Raw genomic sequence first — 21,430 nt, forward strand, 5'->3', positions numbered from 1 at the left:
GTCTACAAGAGAGTTGGCAGAGTGGGCGATATGAGAAGGAGTATGTTGATAGAAAGTGAATATGTGGATAGTAAGAGGATGAAAGCAAAAAAAAAAAATATATATATATATATATATATAATCTTCATTCATCTTCGTTAGAGCTAAAAAGTGTATGACTTTGTATCTAAGTGTGTTTTGTTTTCTGTGTCAGAAACAACACCCAAAACTTCTAATGAATTTGGCGATATGGCCATGGAACACGAAGTTACAGCAGTTGAACCTAGATTTTTTTTTCAAGTGCACATTTAGCTACCCAAAAAAGCACATAGCATTTCCATTTATTTGAAAGCAGGATAAAAGAGCATTGTAGATATAATGCCTTGCTCACGGGCATAGGTGCCGCGGCCGGATCGAACCCTGGACTTTCCAAGTATAGCCAGGCGCCTTAGACCACGCGGCCACGGCTCCTCCGTGGCCGAATGGCCGAATTCATTGTTTAAAATAATTACATCTGTCACTATCTAATACATCAACGTTTTGTATGAATATTTGCCAACCTTTGTGTGAGAAGGTGCGCGGGAGTCTGGAATGAAATCTATCTTTATTTGCTCTCTCTACACCTAGCTGACTTACATACCTTATAAAATTATAACCATTATATTTCTTAACGTTATCACTAGTAAGGCTTATTTAATTTGGTTCCATATATGCGGATAAAGATTTGAGACTAAACAGTGGCAAGGGTTATGTAAAAAAAGAGGGGGAAATAAAAATGAAAATTGAAATGCCAAGGTGAAGGGAAAATAAGCAAAGAAACTGGTATAAAAGACAGCATAAAACAATAAAATGCAACCTAAACAAAAGAGAAAATAAAACTGGCTTGTGACATAGTGAAGCTTTCCCGTCAAACTAAAGATAGAAATTATTGATGATAATCATCACAATAAGCTTTGCTCTCCCCTTAATGCTCCAAGATTACCAGGTGAAGGAAATTCGTAACTTCAAATTTAATCAAAAGTGATAAAAAGCGACAGGATATGATCGCACTATTTTTGTAAAGTTCTTTGGAAAACACGATCACCGAGAAATTAGGGTCGGTGGTTAAATATTTCCCGGTCATATTATGATGTGAACGGGATTTATTACGATTCTGTGCGAGTTTAAGCGCGAAGCTTTTTACAGCAGTCGTGTGATAGGTAATCTTTTTTACAAAAAATGAGCGGAGACAGCATAACTTCTGAAAGTCACGAGCGAGCGAGATGAGAATCCAACTTTGTAATCGATTGTATATCATATTCAGAAAACAAAATAATATCTTAACCTTTTCCGATTCTTTTTTATTAGTTTTGTTCTTTGTTGTAGAATATTTTGAGGCCATGGTCATAAACCATTCCATCTGTTCGCCACACTGCAACAACTCTGGTGTTGATTTAACACCAGCCCGGAATCTATATTATGTCCACACCAGAGAAGTATAGAAACAACACCAGTTTGGAATCAAACCGATACTGTTTTAATACTGATTGGTGTTATATAGACACCTATCTGGTGTTAGACCAAAACAACTGGTGTTGTTTAACACTTCTCTGGTGTGGACATATATAGATTCCAGGCTGATGTTAAATCAACACCGGAGTTTTTGCAGTGATGTTGCATGCTGTTGGGGACGAGGGGAGCCCCTGGAACCTCTCGAGAATCAGCCATTTTAAACTCTAAAGATTGTCGCTATTTTTTACCAAATCGCGGGTATTGGTGAAAAACAGTGGTGTAATGAACCAAATATTTTGCGGGGATAAACATTGCGGAAGTGGGGAAAATTCTGAAAAGTCGCGAGCGAGAGAAATGTTTCTTATGTGAAAATGGGACTCTAATTATGTGATAGATGTTGACATTATAGTCCGCAAACAACATTGTATTTTACCTTTCATTTCGTTTCGTTGCCTCCTTTATTTTTTTTTCCGCTCGGCTGTGGAATCTCCCCCCCCTCCCCCTCCGCGCCAGTACTTCAACCTAAAACTTAATGAAGGAAGGGTCCAAACAGGGGCCCTGTAATAGAACCCATTGAAGCTTAGAGTCCTTATACTGCATACGGTCTGGGGCAGAGCCCCAGGTAGCTTTGGAGATCATGCCACCGCTCATTAAGATGATTTCCACAGTACCTCATCCCAGTGTTAAGCTTTCCGAAGTTAGGGTCATATTCCATACATGTAATTATAAAGAGGCATGTCTAAACCTTTGGATAGGAACAAAAGGGTGATTCCGTGCCAGAAAATGAGCAATTTTTACAACATTTTTCAACCTACTGTCCAAACAAACAAGGAACTTCAATGTATTTTTTGCTTATGAATTTTGCGCTATACAAAAACGTTTCATTATTATTATCATTATTTGGTAATACTGGTTAGTCATGTAAAAAAAATGACAACACACAAAAATATGTTGTCCATGAGTGAATTAGAGGTAAAAATGTTGCGTGTCGTACGGGACATTTCCGAGTCCCGTACGACACACAACATTTTCACCTGTAATTCACCCATAATCAAACATTTTTTGTTGGTAATCGGTTTTTCACTTGACTATATACTTTTATTTCTGACAAAACATAAATTGATAATGCTCAAGCAATCAGCTTAGAGATTAAATATTTTTGTTGAAATATCCCGTACGACACGTATGGAATCGCCCAAAAGCAATGCTCCTTTGGGGATCTGTGCAGTAACTCCGTAACCTCTCGTTTTTTTTTAAACTCATTCATTCTACCCACAATCCCCACTTCTTTTTACCTTTCCCCTTTCCAACCATCCTTTCCTGTTCCATTTTCCCATATTTTAATTTCCCCTACCTCGCCCATTAGTATTTTAAGATGATCTGTTCTTTGTCGCATATTCTGTTTTCCTTCCCCTTCGATCCGTTTTCCTTTCTCTTTCTTCATGTTCTATCGTTTTTCCTTTCTCCCCCCCTCCTCTCCACTTTTTTCCCTTTCTTTTTTAATAAAAATATATACACGCTCTCATGTCTCGTGGGTATTGAATATTAAACACTGCACGTATTATCAAAAAGAGAATTTCATGCTCGCTCGCAATCATGGAATGAATAATCTCATATATCATTTTATTACTCGGGAGAGACTGCAAAATGCTGTCACGACTATGATGATAATCCATGAATGCTCCATAAATTAAACCGCAGTATAGGTCTATTTACTTACTTTTTGTTTTCCTCCCGAACAAAAATCAAAATATTTATCAGCCATGTTAGTTTTTTCCTTCTGAATTTAGTAACGAGCGTAGACGTCTGTTTCTTCCGCAATGGCACGTGTAACTGCACTTCTTCTCCCCCTGCGTTACCAGATAAACCAGAATTTTGCAAGCCCAATGGTGAGTATAGCCTTTGGCCAATAATCAATCGATCCCTTGGAAATTTCAATTGCGACCATGCACGGTCCAGATAAATTGCAAAGTTGGATTTTCATTACCAAAATATTCAGTCAGAACTTGAACATCAAGACATTTCAAATTTAACACCTCTTGCCGCATGCACTTGTCCTTTAAATTTTGGTAACCTTGCTATCTAAATCTACTTCCAACTCAATTCAAATAAAACATTTATTTTCTTCCATTTCAGTACATTTTTTATAACATAAATTCATACATAAATCAATTTGTTTAAAAAAAATATAAATATGTACATATTAGGTTTAAGGAAGAAGGCGTATACCCTAAAAGCTGAGGCTTGTGGCGGGATACGCCTGTAACGTAGTATCCATTCTGAATCTAATTATTTAGGAGAGAGCACGGTGACCGAGGTGAAATATGTCATATTTTTCATGCAACATCATGACATCCCCTGCTTATGGTGTAACACGTTATTTAAGGAAATGCTTGGATTTATCGCAAACTTTAAAGATCGGGTTTCGTTCCTTTTTACCGATTAAGTTTTTATTGGAGTAATCGTGTCGCTATAATTATTCTCTCTTACCATCATTTCTTATTATTCTTACATCATTTTATTTCTCAACCTTCTAGAAATAGATCCTTGCAGTAACAATAGTTGTCAAAGTGGCCTACATGTAACCCTGCAAAAGGTTCTTCTACTAACTACACAGATGCACAGGCCGAAAACATTTCCCAAAGACTCTTGTGTTAAACTTAAAGTGGCATTTGAAAGAAAATCATGAAAAATAAGAATTCAAGGGTCGAATGTTTATTACCAGTGGATAGGAAAGATATCTGACATTCCATATCTGACAAGAAAAGGGTACCTCGACCGGCTCATTTAAAAAAAACGGCATTTTTTAAAGACTGCGATTGACATGATCAAATTTAACGCTTGAGACAGTAAAATGGCCCTTATTCTTCCGCCTGTCAATAGTTCCAAACTTGGTGATATATCTTCCCAATTTGGGAAAAGGAAGTTCAGTAGTTACCAAAAATAGAATCAGTGTTAGATGGACCATGCATGGAAGGAGAAACAAAAATGGACAATCATACTCAATCGCTTTTGTCAATCAGCAATATCAAATTTAAAAATTGAGAACACACCACTGGAAGGTTTAGAGTCGGTTTCACTGGACTGCCTAAAATAATGATTTGGTGCTACTAAACGCGCACGTTTTAATACGTCACCTCATTGATGACTACGTACGCAGTATATGCACGCTCATTTAGCTGAGCATGAGCCGGCAAGAGCCCCCCCCCAAAAAAAAAAAAAAAAAAAACATAGCGCATGTAACTTGGAGATTAAGAGCGATGTAACAGCTGAAATCGTCTGTCCGACGAAAAGGTGCTCCATTCCATGCTGCGCATCCAAAAATGATCGCCCTAATAATGAAGCAATGTGCAAATCTTTCGCTGCTCCACGGTGGTTGAGCTGTCTGCATGAGTCGCAATGACTATAGTAAGAGCGTGCAGCTTTTATTTTCTTTTAGTCTTTCTATATAGCGCAAGGAAGGGAGGAAGGGCAAGATGACTCCTGCCATAGGCTGCTGTGCAGTTGTTATATTTCGAGGGGTACGTCCCCGCCCCTCGCCGTCCATGAATCGACATGGGATCGACGCTCAGTGCCAGCTACACATGACTGTACCACCTCCGCACGATTTGGTACTGAGGCTCTTATTAGATCCACTCTGATGAAGCAACTTATGATAACTGCGCAAGTAGGACAAGAAGTTGATACCTACTGCTCCAGCGGCCGAAGTCGCACTTGGCGTTCTGGCGGAGGGACTACCTCCTCTGATTTTCCAAGAATGAAAAAAAAATTGAATAGGTATTTTTTCAATCCACTTATTATGAGCATAAGAGCATATGATGAGCATTATGGTTGGCATCATCTTTTAGATCGTCTTGCGCCACCCATTTATCAAATTGTCCTTGTGCTGCCCGTGATTACGCAATCAACACATATACTCACAGCCAACCATACCCAAATTTGTCGACGTGTTTTATCCGAGAATGATTATATTTTGTATACTAGATCTGTGTGCTAATAACACATGTGAGAATGGAGCAACATGTGTTCCAATGCCTAAGTCTATGAACTACTCGTGTGAATGTGCGATCGGATTCTTGGGAGAGAGATGTGAAGCAGGTTGGTAAATCATGTATATTTCGCTCCTAGAAAATCCTCAGTCGTTCAAAACACGGTCATGCTTGTAATCTTCACATATTAGTTATAGGATTTTGTAATTATCAGTAAAGCCATTTGAGATGGATTTAGTCGATAATAATGTGCAATAGATTGTGGTAGACCATACTATAACTGTAATAACATAAGATAATACTATATTGAACGTAAACATTGTACGTTGTCTTTCTGAATTTAATAACTCTTGTTGTCTTTAGCGTCTGTTTTTTTTTAAGAATTAAAAAAAAGTTTGAAATAGGATATAGATCTAGATTTTGGTGTCATCCTTTAGATCGTCTTGCCACCCGTTTGTCAACGTGTCCTTGCGCCACCCGTGATCAACAACACACGGACAACACACATTCCCAACCACACTTACATTTATTCTATGTAAATAGATTTATCTCAGAATAATGATCATTTTTTGTATACTTAAATATAGGAATAGATCTGTATGCTAATAGCACGCGTGAGAATGGAACAGCATGTGTTCTAATGCCTAACTCTATAAACTACTCGTGTGAGTGTGTGATCGAATTCTGGGTAGAGAGATGTGAAACATGTTGGCGTTTTAAGTAGTTATCCTTCTTAGAAAATCCTCATTAGTTTTCTACTTTTTTCTGAAATTTCTAACGCACGTTATTAGAAGTATATTTGCATTGACTTATATACTATAACTATAATAACATAAAAATAGATTAAACATAATACACACAATTGAATGTTATCTTACTAGATTTCATAACTCCTATTCCCTTTAACGCTTTGCCACGCATAATTATTTCTGCCTACATATAGATCAATGTGTTAACAACAACTGTGAAAACGGGGCTACCTGCATTCCCGTCCCAGACACGTTCAACTTCACCTGTGATTGCGCGGATGGATTTTCTGGAGAGAGATGTCGAATAGGTCTGTTTATAATGCCTCGTTTACATTTGTTACGGCCATCGTACGATGGAATATTTTACGATTTATTGAATGCATCGTAGGTGGCTACACTTGTGCTTACAATACGGACGAACATCGTACGATTTCATGTGTTGGATAATTAGAGAGCAAAAGACGAGTCATACGTGTCCCAATCATACAAGGAGTTCAGTTCAATATACCTTGTCCCCCTACTGTTAATAAGCTTGTTTGAAGTCATTGCTAATGTCTCGGTATGCTTTCTTACATTTGTTCTTACTTATTTTTATAACGTACTAGTAATAGACCCTTGTGATGGTAATACCTGTCAAAATGGCGCTACATGTAACCCTGTAAACGGTTCTACTACTAACTACACGTGTCAGTGTCCTACTGGTTTCACCGGAGATGATTGTGATACTATGGGTTTGTATAGTCGTTCTTATATTCACTTTCCACATTTATACAAATTGTTATGTCACTGACACACTGGTGAGACTGACTCCAGGCCGCGGACCAAATATAAGGTTCTTTTCAATGACACACCATCGGTAGTTTTGGAGTCGGTTTCACTGGACTGCGTACTAATTAAGGATTGATTTAGCCAAGTCGTTTAAGAATTCCAGGAATTAACACCTTTTGTTTCATTGCATTTGCTAGTCACATGCCTACATTTCATCACTCTCTATATTTAATTTCTAATACATTCTGTCCATTTGGCTTAGGTTATTTACTGCATATAGTGCATGTATTTAGAAGGAGTTAGGGCTTATTTGGATAACGACATGAATACTAAACGAATTTAATTTTGTACTGCTCTAGTATAATATGTACATTATTTTAACAGTTCCCATTGCATAACTTATCATGCTTCTACATTTTTGTCATATGCTCATGTAGAAATAGATCTGTGTGCTAATAACACATGTGAAAACGGAGCAACATGTGTTCCAATGCCTAACTCTATGAACTACTCGTGCGATTGTGTGCTGGGATTTTCTGGAGAGCGATGTGAAACAGGTTGGTATTTCTAATGCGAAACGTTTAGGCAATTGGGTTCTTTCAGGAGGTAGAGAGTTGGAGAGGATTATTTTGTGGATTAAAAAGCCTTGTACCTGGTACTAAATTTAGTTTATTCCCGACTCGGGGTTGATGAGAGTGGTGGTATTATTTTTAAATTTTGGCCTTTGGATTAAGGAGGCCTTTTGAATGTACTTTTGAAGACTTCAGTGCTGTTTAAATTGGCACTTTCCCTTGTGAGTTTGTTCCAGTGGGCAATTTTGTCAGTTAAGTACGAGTCTGCAAACTGCGTTGTGTAGATTAAGGTAGATTAAACCTGTATTGCTTGCCGTGAGAGTGTCACAATCTTGTTGCTTTCTTTGAGACGTATTCAGACAGGTAAATCATGGGTTGGTCATTTAATCACTGAATTATGATTTGCTTTTGGAATCAGGTACTCATGATCCTATGAACAAATATTTGAGGTATTCACAAGGTTGACGATTGAATATATTTACGTGCATTTAGCTCATGTGACCGTCCACGAATGCTAAGTGAACGTGGTGTTGTTTTTTTTATTCATCATAATTATATACTAATTAGTTAGCCTAAACAGTGGGTCAGATGCATAAAAAGTAGCAGTTGATTCAAGCACAAGCAATTGCTAGCCAAGCAACTGCTAGCGATTTGAACAATAGCAACGTCACACTGGTGCGAAAACGACTCACATGCCAAAGACGAGACTCGAATTGGAAAGGTGTCGCAGTGCAAAATACCGTTTCTCTTCTTTTCATTTAATATACGTGGTGTCAAACTTTTATTTCTAATTAATAACTTTATAATAGACATTCAGTTTTTCATTTACTAGGAAGAAAAAATGTACACGCAGGCTACTTCACACCTTGGGGTTCTCTCTCACAGTGGCGTAACTAGGGGGGTAGGGGCATGGGGGCACGTGCCCCTCCCCCCCCCCCATCGGCTGACAAAAAACGGGGAAAAGTTATTGTTCATTAATTAAATTCATATCATAATAACAATATTTTGTTACATTACATAAGAAACATTTTTTCATACCTTATGAAACGTAACTTGCTCCGCATACATTCGTAATTCCGAAGCTTCGTTATTCCGAGGGTTCGTATTTCCGAAGGTTCGTAATTCCGAAGGTTCGTTAGTCCGAAAACAAAGTGAGGTTCGTAATTCCGAAGGTTCGTTAGTCCGAAAACGTAATGATTAACAAACCTTATTTCGTTTTCGGACTAACGAACCTTTGGAACACCGAACCTTATTTCGTTTTCGGATTAACGAACCTTCTGAATAATGAACCTTTGGAATAGCGCCACAAATGTTCGGATTAACGAACCCTTTTACGTTTTCGGATTAACGAACATCGAGGTATAGGCAATTTACGTGTTTCGGAATTGCGAACCTTCCGAATTACAAAGTGTTACCATTTGCTCAGGGCCTATGTCTATATCGTTTCGGGTGCTCGCATTGCCTGTTTAACGAGATATATAATCCTGCTGTACGAAAACCTGTTTTTAAGTCAATATACACCAAAGATATTTACTCGCACTTCCAGTTATTGTTATATTAGATAGCCGAGAGCCTAGCCAAGGGCGATTGGTCCATAGCGCGTCACGTGATATGATCGAAATCAATATATTTTCCCAGCCGGTCCACCTTCGATGAATATATTGACCAGCCGGTCCATGAACATATTTTTCTACGTGTTTGGCACCCTCTTGTGGATTAGATGTTACAATTACACGGAAATAAACGTGGGACTAAAGTAGCGATCGTTTGCAATCGATCAACACTCTTCAAACGTACCAGACCAAGGAATTTAAGTGATATAATGTAGTGACGTATGCTTCTTTTTCATGACTACTTGAAGTGATTGCCCCATTTTAAGGTCTTACATTTCCCGTCCGTACTTACGTTCGCATTACTGGATTGGTGAGATATGTCTGCTCTTCATGAATCCCTAGAATCAGTCCTTAAAATGTCCTTTTTTCTGATCTGAATATGAAAAATGTTCAGCTCGCGGTCGCATCATTTGGTAAGTGAAATACGTATGGTCTTAGTGCATTCCTACAAACAAACCTTAGAATTTCCTAATCACATCTGAATGTCCAAATTTTCAGCTCGCGCTTCGCACTCGCAATATTTGATTAATTAGATGCGTATGATAATCATGATTAAAATGACTAAAAAAGTGCTTCATGTGTTTAGATGTAATTCTAACAGAATCAGCAAGCGCTTAGCACTTGCATTAGATGACTAGGGTAAGATATGTATACTCTTAATGGATTCCTAAAATATAGTCCTTAAAATATCCTTGTTTGGGATCAATGTATACACAAATTTCTGTTCGCGTTTCGCGCTCGCATTCTTTGTTTTGAGAAACAGGTACGTATCATGATTACAAAAATGTCCCTTTTAGGTCTGAATATCAACAATTTTCCACTCGCGCTTCGCGCTCGCATTATTTGATCAGTGAGATACATATTTGTTCAATGGCACTGTCCTTAAAATGTTTCTATTAGATCAGTATACCTGACAACTGAGCGCGCTCACTATGCCATGACCCACGGTACGCCACTGCTCTCTGCATAAACATTAAAAACGTGGAGGCCCTGATCGGGCAAACGCTCCTGAAAGTTGCTCTAACGGATTTTGAGAAAAAAGAGCATGAACGCACAAGCAAAAGTTACGCCTTATTTTTACGCTTTCTTTCGATAGATTAATCGTCAATCAAGTGCTAGCAGACAGTTATCAGCTTGAGCTTACTAGCAAAAGCACTTGCATACGTAATCAAGCTAAATCTAAGCAAAAGCCTAGCAAAAACAATTGCTACTTTTTATGCATTTGACCCAGTATCAGAAAGGAAGAATCACCTTAAAACTTATCGGCGCATTTCAGTTTTTAATGTTCACAAATGATGTTAATCATAGTAATATACTAAACATGTCAACATGACGAAGACGATGGTGATAATGATAACTATTACCACTATCATTATGAATAGGATTTTGCCGTCACCATTATCATCTTTGCCATAATAAAGACTTTAATGATTTTTTATTCTTCTTGATAGATATGTGTGTAAATCTTGCGGACCTTTGTAACAATGGAACCTGTGAAGTTATTCCGGATGGTTCCGGTTCAGTCCGATGTAACTGTTTCGAAGGTTTTTCTGGGACCTTATGCAACAGTAATTAGAATTCCTCTTATTTTCGACTTGATTAGATTTTATACGAATAGCGAATAGACATTAGTGCGATGGTGCGAGATTTCGCATGAGGTGAAAGAAAGATGCTATATTCAACGAGGCGTTAGCTGAGTTGAATAGACATGATAGAGCGTCTCTTTCACCGAATGCGAAATCTCGCACCATTGCACGAATAAGAATATTCGCTGTTTGTGCTGTACAACGCCTCGGAATCTAGCGAAAATATGAAAAACAAGAGTTTTTCCCTGCAGTAATCTATGAAAAGGGAGCAAAAAATATTAAAAGCGCAAAGCAAAATCCCATAAGCGCACATGACCTTGGGCAGTACTGCGCATTTAGCCAACAGGCGATACTCCCTGAATTGAATCGTATTGTGACGTCACCTCCTGTAGCCGTGCAACGGTACATTTTGGATGGTACGTCGTGAGTGCAACGGTACAAAGTCTCCCATTTGCTCGCGTACAAAGTAGGCGTTGTACAATTTTCCGCACAATAACGAAATACTTCACAATAATTTGTTGTTATTCTTGATGTTTATGTTGCTGTTTGAGCAAAACATTTTTAGGCTATGGTAATGTGAGAGAGAATAAAACCTAGTTTAATTTCACATTGCATATTTATAAAAGATATCAAAATAATAAACGTGCTTAAGGGAATAGTTCTAAATAATTGTTCGGCAATGGAAAAAATAAAATGATACACGTACTTGAGAGAACAGTTGTAAATGATTGTTCGGTAATGGAATAGTCCTATTCACATTATAAACGGAATAGGCCAAAATACGATCTAAATGGGCCGAAATAATAATTCGTTACATAATTCGCCATGATGGAGTTACAACAGTGAAATTCTTGACTGAATTCCGAGAATGTGTAAAACATTCCAGTCTATTTTTAGTTGTGAAACTGTTGTCACGATCGTGAATTATTAGTATAGGTGTATATTTTACAAGTGTAAAAGCTTGTGTATATTAGTTTTATGAATAACAATAAAAACAGTGTGAAAATACCATTCTCAGTTGCATTAGTGTTCTGCTGGACTCAAACCCATGTCTTTTCCGTCTCTCGACAAATGCTTAAGACCACTGATCACAACCACTTATCATTGCCGCTTGAAATACCATGTCGAAAAGGATTGAACAGTATTCGATCTGAGATGTATGACTTCTAAATACTTTTTGAGAATTACGGAAAATTCGAAATATTCTGTTTGTGTTTAAGGGAGAGTTGAAGCGACTTTTTCAACATAGCAAATCGTCCCAGTTCCATTGGTCAAGGCTATTACCTTAGTGATAATAAAGGCGGGATATGGTCAGAATGAATAAGCTTTGGCAATTACTGTACATATCCACGTGCATTCTATTCGCATGAAAGGTCCTTGCTAAAGTTCTACTCAGTTGTCTCACGGTGAACCTTGGGCAAGACCTTCTACCTGAGAGTCAGTGTAGTTTTTGGAAAGTACATTGGACTGTTGACTTGGTATTTGCTATTAGACATCTACAAGAGGAGTGTCAGGAACAGAATGCTGATCTCTACTCCTTAAACGTCGATCTCATCAAGGCTTTTGAGAGGTTATCCAGAGAACATGCATGGCGAAGTATTGATGCCCTAGAAAGTTCATCGCCATCTTACAACAACTTTATGATAGCATGATGGCATAACTTGAGGACAACGGCTATAAAGTTGTGTCCTTGCTCAGAACTTTTCAACATCATGTTCTTAGCCATGCTAACAGATGCATTCAGGAATGTAAACACAGGCATCGTCATCAGGAGTAGGACTAATTGCTCTGTCTTCAACCTTGGAAGGCTTCAAGAAAAAACCCAAGTCTCAATTGACACTATCAACGACTTCCTATGCCTCCAACTGACATGCATCATAGTGTTGACAAGTTGAGGCCTGCGGTATCTTTTGCCTTACCACAAGCACATAAAAGACCCAGGTATTGCATCAACCAGTTCTCGGAAGGCCATAATGTTGAACCCAACCGAACGTTAAATGGACAACACCAAAACGTGGTAGACAAGTCACCTACCTCGGCAGCACACTCTCCATACATTTCATTGACGATGAAGTCAACGCCAGACTTGCTAAGGCAAGTGCTTACTTCGACAGACTGAAGGACTTTTGGATCAGGAGAGGAATCACGACAGTGACAAGATGCAGTTATAGTATACTATACATGGCCATTGTTATCTCTACATTGTTTAATGGCTACTGTGAAACATTCCGTATTCCAGGAAGTAATATGTTCTCATCCAGCAATCATGATAATGATCTTATTCAGTTGGATTTTGCTCCATGCATTCCTATCCCTATCCAGTCCAATATTATAAAATTTATCCGACAAAGTATGCAGTATCCAACAGTTGCCATCATGACCATAGGAACTATGCTTCGGAGCTTATCGGAATCAGGGAAAATTTTCCAGCTAATCAGACCACTTGCTAGAAGACAAATATTGATGAAACTCTCTCCAGTTTTGAGTTTAATCAGCAAAGTCCAACAAGGTTTAGTCCTTTATTACAGATGGTGAGAAAAGGTATATTTAGGGGACTTACCGTTTGAACTGATAAACGTTCAAATCCCTCGCGAATTCGCGAGACGAATATTTGACCAGACCTCGTGCACCATTCATACCGGCATTGAAGAGACATTGTCAATGGTTTCTCACAGGCATGACAGGATCAAAGTCATATTTTGAATGTTCCCAAAATATGATTATATCGATGTGCATATAATGCTCAGAACTGATCTAACACATTATGAGTTCATGTGAAAACGAATATTTACGCTGTAAATGTCAATTCACACCAAACTATATAGATCTTCCGTTCGGCTCATTGTGATTGGTATAGGCTGATTCCGAATAAATATGAAAGGGCTATACATGTAGATATACCATTAAACACCTTACGTCAGAACATAGGCTATGATATGTCATAATTGGTAAATTAGAAGAGTGAATCAATACCTACTGAGTGAACATGCATCTTACAAACGAAAAGGAAACGTCACCTTCCTTAAACCTTGCAAATTACCCTTTTTCACATGATTATAAAACAATCGGTGACGTATGTTAATCTTCTCTTGCGAAATATAGTGTCAGCATCCTGTGAAGAGAATAATTGTTCAAATGGAGCAACATGTAACGCTGGTACATTCCCTGAGTACTCCTGTATTTGTCCACCTGGATTCATGGGAGATTTCTGTGATCGAGGTATGTTTCTTCTAAATAAAAACAAACAACATTTATTTTCGGCAAGCAAAACAGACTTATCAATTAGTTTGTGACTTTGAGTTTCTCGATGTACATTATCACTCAAAACATAAGCTACTATGTGCTTAAAGAAACAAATCTATGTGTAAATAGCACATGCGAGAATGGAGCAACATGCGTCCCAATTAATAATTTTATGAACTACTCGTGTGCTTGTTTGGATGGATTCGATGTGAGATGGGATGGTATTTTCGTTGAAAAGCTATTCTCTTGATATAATTTCTGATAGCGATGTTAATAGAGCCAAGTTCTTTTGAGGTCATCATAACTGTGAACATGTTATTTTTGACAATGCAGTGTTGGCCTGGTCACTTTATAACTTTTTGCAACGGTGCCCTGGCCTGCAGTATAATGAACATTCCATATGGAGATACAGAATATATAACAATAAGGAAACTTTATAAACAATCAACTACAATAATTTATTAACGATGTAGGGACTTCATCCAAATATGAAATCAGAAAGTTCAATGCAATCATTGACAGAATGTAATGACTATGGCGTCCTTTCTTATGTTGACTTTTCTTTTAAGTTATAGGCTATACCAATTACATCGCTTAATGCCATTGACTTCTGTTACATACAATAATTACAATTCAAATGGCTAGGTTGTTGATGACCTGCCATGATAACCTACATTACTATATTTTATTTGCATACTAAGAAAAATAAATTATAGAGACAGTTGCTAATGTGTGAGTGTAATTGTTTTTGGCCCGTTCCTGAATTACTTTGAGCATGGACCTATTACAATAGGTCCATGCTTTGAGAGATTCCGGTGTTGGTACTTCATTGAAAGAGACACATTGACAGATTCTCCAAGAGTGGAACAAATCTGCTTTAATAATGCATACCGTATAAAACATTTCAGCTCTTGAAGGAAATGCTTAAGAAAAAAATAAAACCGTTTTGTATTCATGTACTTCCATTTTAGTTTAAATTGGAAATATTGATCCAGATTTGAAATGGAGCCATTGGTAATTTTTAGAAAATGTCCGTTTTTTTCTTGGAATCGCCCATACACATTTTAACTGCAAGACATCATGCGGTGGTATTATTGTCGTATTGATTTTACCATCAGATACGTCAATCAGTATTTAAGCATAAATCTTGTCGATATCATTTAGATTGTACTCGCTCTCTTGCAGTATCAAGTCTCATTACTGTCATTTTTTTCTCAACGTCTTGTAAATAGACACACCTGCGCTGATAGTAAGATGTCCCTACGATTTGTTTAAGGGATAAACAATATAATATTCTTACATCATTTTATGTTTTAACCTTCTAGAAATAGGCCCATGTACTAACAATAGCTGTCAAAATGGCGCCACATGTAACCCTGTAAACGGTTCTACTACTAACTACACATGTCAATGTCCTAATGGATTCACCGGAGAATATTGTGAAACTGGTTTGTATAACTACTTCCCACACATTCACCTTTATGCATGGTATATTATTAACTTGAATATTTCATTTAGATGATCATGACGACAGGTGCTGTTTCCATTTTCCTCAACAATGAATTATCGCTAAATCTCTACATTGATATCAAATCATTAGATTTTGTTATTCACTCATCGATCGTTCAATATGGGTATGTTAAATATATGTTTGCTATTTTGTCATCTTAGTAGTAGGTTTAGTTAGGATAACAATATTTATCATGATTTTTTTAAAAGATAATTTTGCTATGCCTCTTGTATATGCAGCTATGGATTTGAAGAATTCTTACCCTCTGTTTTATTAGAAATAGACGTCCATGTATTTAATATCTTGGAGTAACGTAAGTTCTTACGCCTAGCTATATCTCAACTTATATATTAATACAAAAAGGTCAGCTATCATTTAAACCGAACCATTTCATCAACGAATAAATTGAATTGCTAACGTTGTCCTTTCAGTTCCCTTCTCTATAATATTTACATTAAATGAAACGACAATTAACAAGAATTTCTTAGATAAAATGAAAAGAAATACATGCACAAACATACACGTTAAAATGATTAATACTGTATTTGCGACAGCCTTAGATCCCTGTGACGGGAATAACTGTTCTAATGGTGCTACCTGTAACCCTGGTACTTTCCCAAACTACAACTGTACTTGTCCTCCTGGATACACGGGAGAGTTTTGTGACGAAGGTATGTCAAGTTTTGTTGAATTTTTTTTTGCTGAAAAATAATGTATTTGTGATTGTAAAATCATACATCTAAGAATTGATTTGGTATCGGTAACTAATCAGTTCCCTTCTTGTTTCCGATGTGTTTCACACGGATTTATCATTGTTAAAGAGGTATCCACATAATTATGGTCAACTGACCAAGACAGCACCACCAACCCATACAATTTTCGAAGAAAGTTGGGTCTTTCTTTCTCTGTTGTCAAAAGTGTTAGAACTCTGTTTATTTTGCTGTGCCCTCATTAATTTTACATAACATGTATATATATATATATATATATATATATATATATATATATATATATATATATAAATTATATCAAATCATATATATATACATATACATATCACTGTGTCTTTAACCTTGTAGAAATAGACCCTTGTGATAACAATACCTGTCAAAACGGCGCTACGTGTAACCCTGTAAACGGTTCTTCTACTAACTACACATGTCAATGTCCTACTGGATATTCGGGAGAATATTGTGAAACTGGTTTGTATAACTACTTCCCACACATTCCCTTTCATTTATATTATTACCATGAAAATTGCATGAAGACGATCATGTTAGGTATCATTTCCCCTCTCCTTCAAATACGAATTGTCACTAAATCTCTAAAAATTATATCAAATCATATATTACATTTTGGTGTTTTTTCAGTACAATATGGGTATGTCCACTAACGGTGTGCTATTTTTGTCGTATTAGTAGAAGTAGGTTAAGTTATGATTGGTTGTCATAAGTGTAGAAAATGATTTTCCTATGCCTCTAGTACGAAGTTTTAGAATTTCACAATCCTTGCCAAGGCTAATATTAGAATATTGCACTCTGTTTTAATATCTTGGAGTAATATAGGTTTCAATGCTTTAAACTGTATTTAAATTAATTTGGGATTATAAATTCATTACAGAAAATCCGTTATCCTTCAAAACGACTTAAATTGATCCTCGAATAAAGTCGGTTTTCCAACCTTGGCCTTTCAATTCCCTTTTTTCTATAATATTCACATCAATTGTGAAACAAAAATTGACCAGAAATTTTATTCCTTTTTTTTTCAATTTAGAAATTTTAAGAACTGCTGTTGTTATCGTTTCGGATTTTTTTCATGAAAAAAGTAAATAACTACACACTAAAAGATATACGTTAACATGGTTAATAATGTATTTGCGACAGCCTTAGATCCCTGTGACGGGAATAACTGTTCTAATGGTGCTACCTGTAACCCTGATACTTTTCCAAACTACAACTGTACTTGTCCTCCTGGATACACGGGGGAGTTATGTAATGAAGGTAGGTTTATCACATTGCTTTTCAAAGACCCATCCCATATGCACAAAGAAATGTTTTTCTTTAAATACTTGGTAATAACAGGGTAATTATCATGATAATATGAAGTGCATTCGCATTTTGTTCATGTTTTGAGATTGAATGAAGAAGTTGAAGGCCCATATTAAACGCTTTACTTTCCATGTACATTCACATTCAAACAAGTAATCCATATACATTTCCATTGCAAGACGTCACCTTGTCATGCGGTGGTATTATTATCATATTGATTTTACCATCAGATTCATTAATAAAAAATTAAGCATAAATCCTGTCGATATCTTTAAATTGTTCTTGCTCTCTTGTAGTATCAAGTCTCATTACTGTCATTTTTTTCTAAACGTCATATACATAGACCGACCTGCGCTGATAGTATGATGTCCCTACGATTCGTTTAAGTTTTATACAATATATAATATTCTTACATCATTATGATTTAACCTTCTAGAAATAGATCCATGTACTAACAATAGCTGTCAAAATGGCGCTACGTGTAACCCTGTAAACGGTTCTACTACTAACTACACATGCCAATGTCCTATTGGATACTCGGGAGCATATTGTGAAACTGGTTTGTATAACTACTTCCCACACATTTACCTTTATTCGTGGTATATAATTAACTTAAAGATATCATTTAGATGATCATGACGACAGGTGTTGTTTTCATTTCCTCAACAATGAATTATCACTAAATCTCTAAACATATCAAATCATTTAATTTTGTTGTTATTCAGTCATCGATCGTTCAATATGGGTATGTTAACTATATGTTAGACATTTTGTCATCCTAGTAGTAGGTTTAGTTAGGATAACAATCATTGTCAAAAATCTATTTAAAAAAAGGAAGAAGAAGATAATTTTGCAATGCCTCTAGAATATGGATTTTTAAAAAGTTCTTCTTGCCAGGGATTGTTTTGATCTTACCCTCTGTTTAAGTCGAAATAGATGTCCATGTATATATCTTGGAGTAACGTGAAAAATAAAAAAAATTCTTAGATATAATGAAAAGAAAAGAAATACACGCACAAACATATACGTAAAAATGATTAATACTGTATTTGCGATAGCCTTAAATCCCTGTGATGGGAATAACTGTTCTAATGGCGCTACCTGTATTCCTGATACTTTCCAAAATTACAACTGTTCTTGTCCTGGATACACGGGGGAGTTTTGTGATAAAGGTATGTCAAGTTTTGTTGATGATTTTTTACCCAAAAAAATCTGTATTTGTGATTGTAACATCATACATCTGAAGGACTGCTTTGGAATTAGTAACTAATCGTTTTCCTTCTTGTGTCAGATTTGAGAAATTTGTCACTCGGGATTCGTCATTGTTAAAGAGGTATCCACATAATTATGGTCAACTGACCAAGACAGCACCACCAACCAATACAATTTTCGAAGAAAGTAGGGTCTTTCTTTCTCTGTTGGCAAAAGTGTTAGAACTCCGTTTATTTTGCTGTGCCCTCATTATTTTTACACACATATATATCACTGTGTTTTTAACCTTGTAGAAATAAACCCTTGTGATAACAATAGCTGTCAAAATGGCGCTACATGTAACCCTGTACTTGGTTCTACTAACTACACATGTCAATGTCCTACTGGATACTCTGGAGAATATTGTGAAATTGGTTTGTATAACTACTTCCCACACATTTACATTTATTCAGGATGATCATGATAAATAAGTATTGTTTCCCCTTTCCTTACAGTACGAATTATTACTTAATCTCTAAAATTATATGAAATAATTTATCAGATGTGTTGTTTTTTCAATCACCGATCGTACAATATGGGTATGACCACTAATAGTTTGCTTTTTTTACATTAGTAGTAGAAGTAGGGTAAGTTATGATTGATTTTCATAAATTTAGAAAATGATTTTGCTATGTCTTTAGCCACGCAATTGTAGAATTTCACAATCCTTCTTCCCAAAGCTAATTTGAATATTGCACTCTGTTTGTTTTAATATCTTGGAGAAACATAAGTTTCAATGCTTAACTGTATTTCAACTCAATTTTAGATTATCAATACATAAAAAACATCCGCTATCCTTCTAACCGACTTGATTGATCCACGAATAAGTTCAGTTTTCCAACTTTGTCCTTTCTGTTCCTTTTTCTCAATAATATTCACATCAAAATAAAGTGATACAAAAATTGATTAGAAATTTTACAACTGTTGTTGTTATGAAACTTTTCGGATTTTTTCATGGAAAAAAAGGAATAACCACACACTAAAAGGTATACGTTAACATGGTTAATAATGTATTGGCGACAGCCTTAGATCCCTGTGACGGGAATTACTGTTCTAATGGTGCTACCTGAAACCTTTATACTTTCCCAAACCATGACTGTACTTGTCCTCCTGGATACACGGGGTAGTTTTGTGGCAAAGGTAGATTCATCTCGATTACTTTTCGAAGCCACCCCACCCAAAAAAAAACACACACACACACAAACAAAGATACACGTGTTATCAGCAGGACTATAATAAACACATTTTGGTATTCACACGTCATAATGGAAGTTTTAAAAAGCCGAAGGGAAACATAGATGCTACACCGGCCAGGTACATTCACTAAAAAAGTTACCCATTAGTATTTCCCTTTCAAATTGTCATTATTGCCATGTGGTTTTATTGTCGTTTGGATTTTACCATCAGATATACTTCAATCATTTACCATAAGTCTTTTCGATATCATTTAGATTGTACTTTCTGTCAATATCAGCCTTATTATTGTCATTACTTTATTTCTAACCTTCTAGAAATAGGCCCATGTCCATGTTGTAACAATAGCTGTCAAAATGGCGCTACGTGTAACCCTGTAAACGGTTCTTCTACTAACTACACATGTCAATGTCCTAATGGATACACGGGAGAATATTGTGAAACTGGTTTGTACACCTACTTCCCACAAATCTTGAAAATTATATCAAATAATTTATTAGATGCTTTTACTCAGTCATCGATCCTTCGGTATGGATATGTCCTCTCTCTGTTGGCTTTTTGTTATCTTTGTAGTACGATTAGTTATGATTGCTTTTAATAATTTTAAAAATATTTTTCTAATCCTTTAGTATGGAGTCACGGATTTCAAAATCTTGCCAAGCCTAATTTTGATATTGTACTCTATTTTAGTAGAAATATATGTCCTTGTATTAATATCTTGGAGAAACGGAAGTTCTTATGCCTAACTCTATTTTAACTAAATTTAGATTATTAATTATATAAAAAATTACCAGATATCCTTCAAATCGACTACAATTCATCCGACAATTTTTTTTCCAACCTTGCCCTTTCCGTTACGTTTTTCTCTGATATTCACAACAAATCATGTGAAACTAAGATGGGCAAGAAAGATTAAGATATAATTGTTCTTATCACACTTTTCGGACTCTTTCTTTCATGGAGAAAAAAAAAGATTAATACAAATTAAAGATACATGTATACGTTAACATGGTCGATAATATATTTACTACAGCCTTAGATCCCTGTGACGGGAATAACTGTTCTAATGGTGCTACCTGTAACCCTGATACTTTCCCAAACTACAACTGTACTTGTCCTCCTGGATACACGGGAGAGTTTTGTGACGAAGGTACGTCATGTTTTGTTTTTTGTTTGTTGTTGATAATCTTTACAAAAAATAAGTATTTGTGATTGTAACATCAGACATTTAAAAGATTGCTGTGGAATTGGTAACTAATCGCGTTCCTTCTTAAGTCAGATTGGAGAAAATTGTCACTCGGAATTTGCCATTGTTAAATAATTATCCAAATAGGTTCGTATGATTAACCTACCAAAGCGGGACCCCCAACCCATAACAATTTCGAAGAGAGCTGCATCTTTCTTTCTCTATTATCAAAACCGTTAGAACTCATTTTG

General features: G+C 36.3%; 1 protein-coding gene across 5 annotated transcripts in view; it reads left to right on the plus strand.

Annotated features, from left to right (window-relative positions):
- Nucleotides 1–21,430, plus strand: part of LOC121408365 (neurogenic locus notch homolog protein 1-like) — a 153,774-nt gene that overhangs the window by 49,284 nt on the left and 83,060 nt on the right. For 4 of the 5 annotated variants that reach the window (XM_041599815.1, XM_041599816.1, XM_041599818.1 and 1 more), the window contains exons 22-36: nt 3,261–3,359; nt 5,455–5,568; nt 6,403–6,516; nt 6,814–6,939; nt 7,414–7,533; nt 10,613–10,729; nt 13,850–13,966; nt 15,316–15,438; nt 16,055–16,171; nt 16,580–16,702; nt 17,384–17,500; nt 17,985–18,107; nt 19,054–19,173; nt 20,311–20,439; nt 21,027–21,143. In XM_041599815.1, the coding sequence (XP_041455749.1) occupies nt 3,261–3,359; nt 5,455–5,568; nt 6,403–6,516; nt 6,814–6,939; nt 7,414–7,533; nt 10,613–10,729; nt 13,850–13,966; nt 15,316–15,438; nt 16,055–16,171; nt 16,580–16,702; nt 17,384–17,500; nt 17,985–18,107; nt 19,054–19,173; nt 20,311–20,439; nt 21,027–21,143 (1,776 nt within the window). The remainder of the gene's footprint in view (nt 1–3,260; nt 3,360–5,454; nt 5,569–6,402; nt 6,517–6,813; nt 6,940–7,413; nt 7,534–10,612; nt 10,730–13,849; nt 13,967–15,315; nt 15,439–16,054; nt 16,172–16,579; nt 16,703–17,383; nt 17,501–17,984; nt 18,108–19,053; nt 19,174–20,310; nt 20,440–21,026; nt 21,144–21,430) is intronic. The other variant, XM_041599819.1, reaches the window with a different exon arrangement.

This window comes from Lytechinus variegatus, chromosome 2, assembly GCF_018143015.1.
Source record: "Lytechinus variegatus isolate NC3 chromosome 2, Lvar_3.0, whole genome shotgun sequence".
NCBI lineage: Eukaryota > Metazoa > Echinodermata > Echinoidea > Temnopleuroida > Toxopneustidae > Lytechinus > Lytechinus variegatus.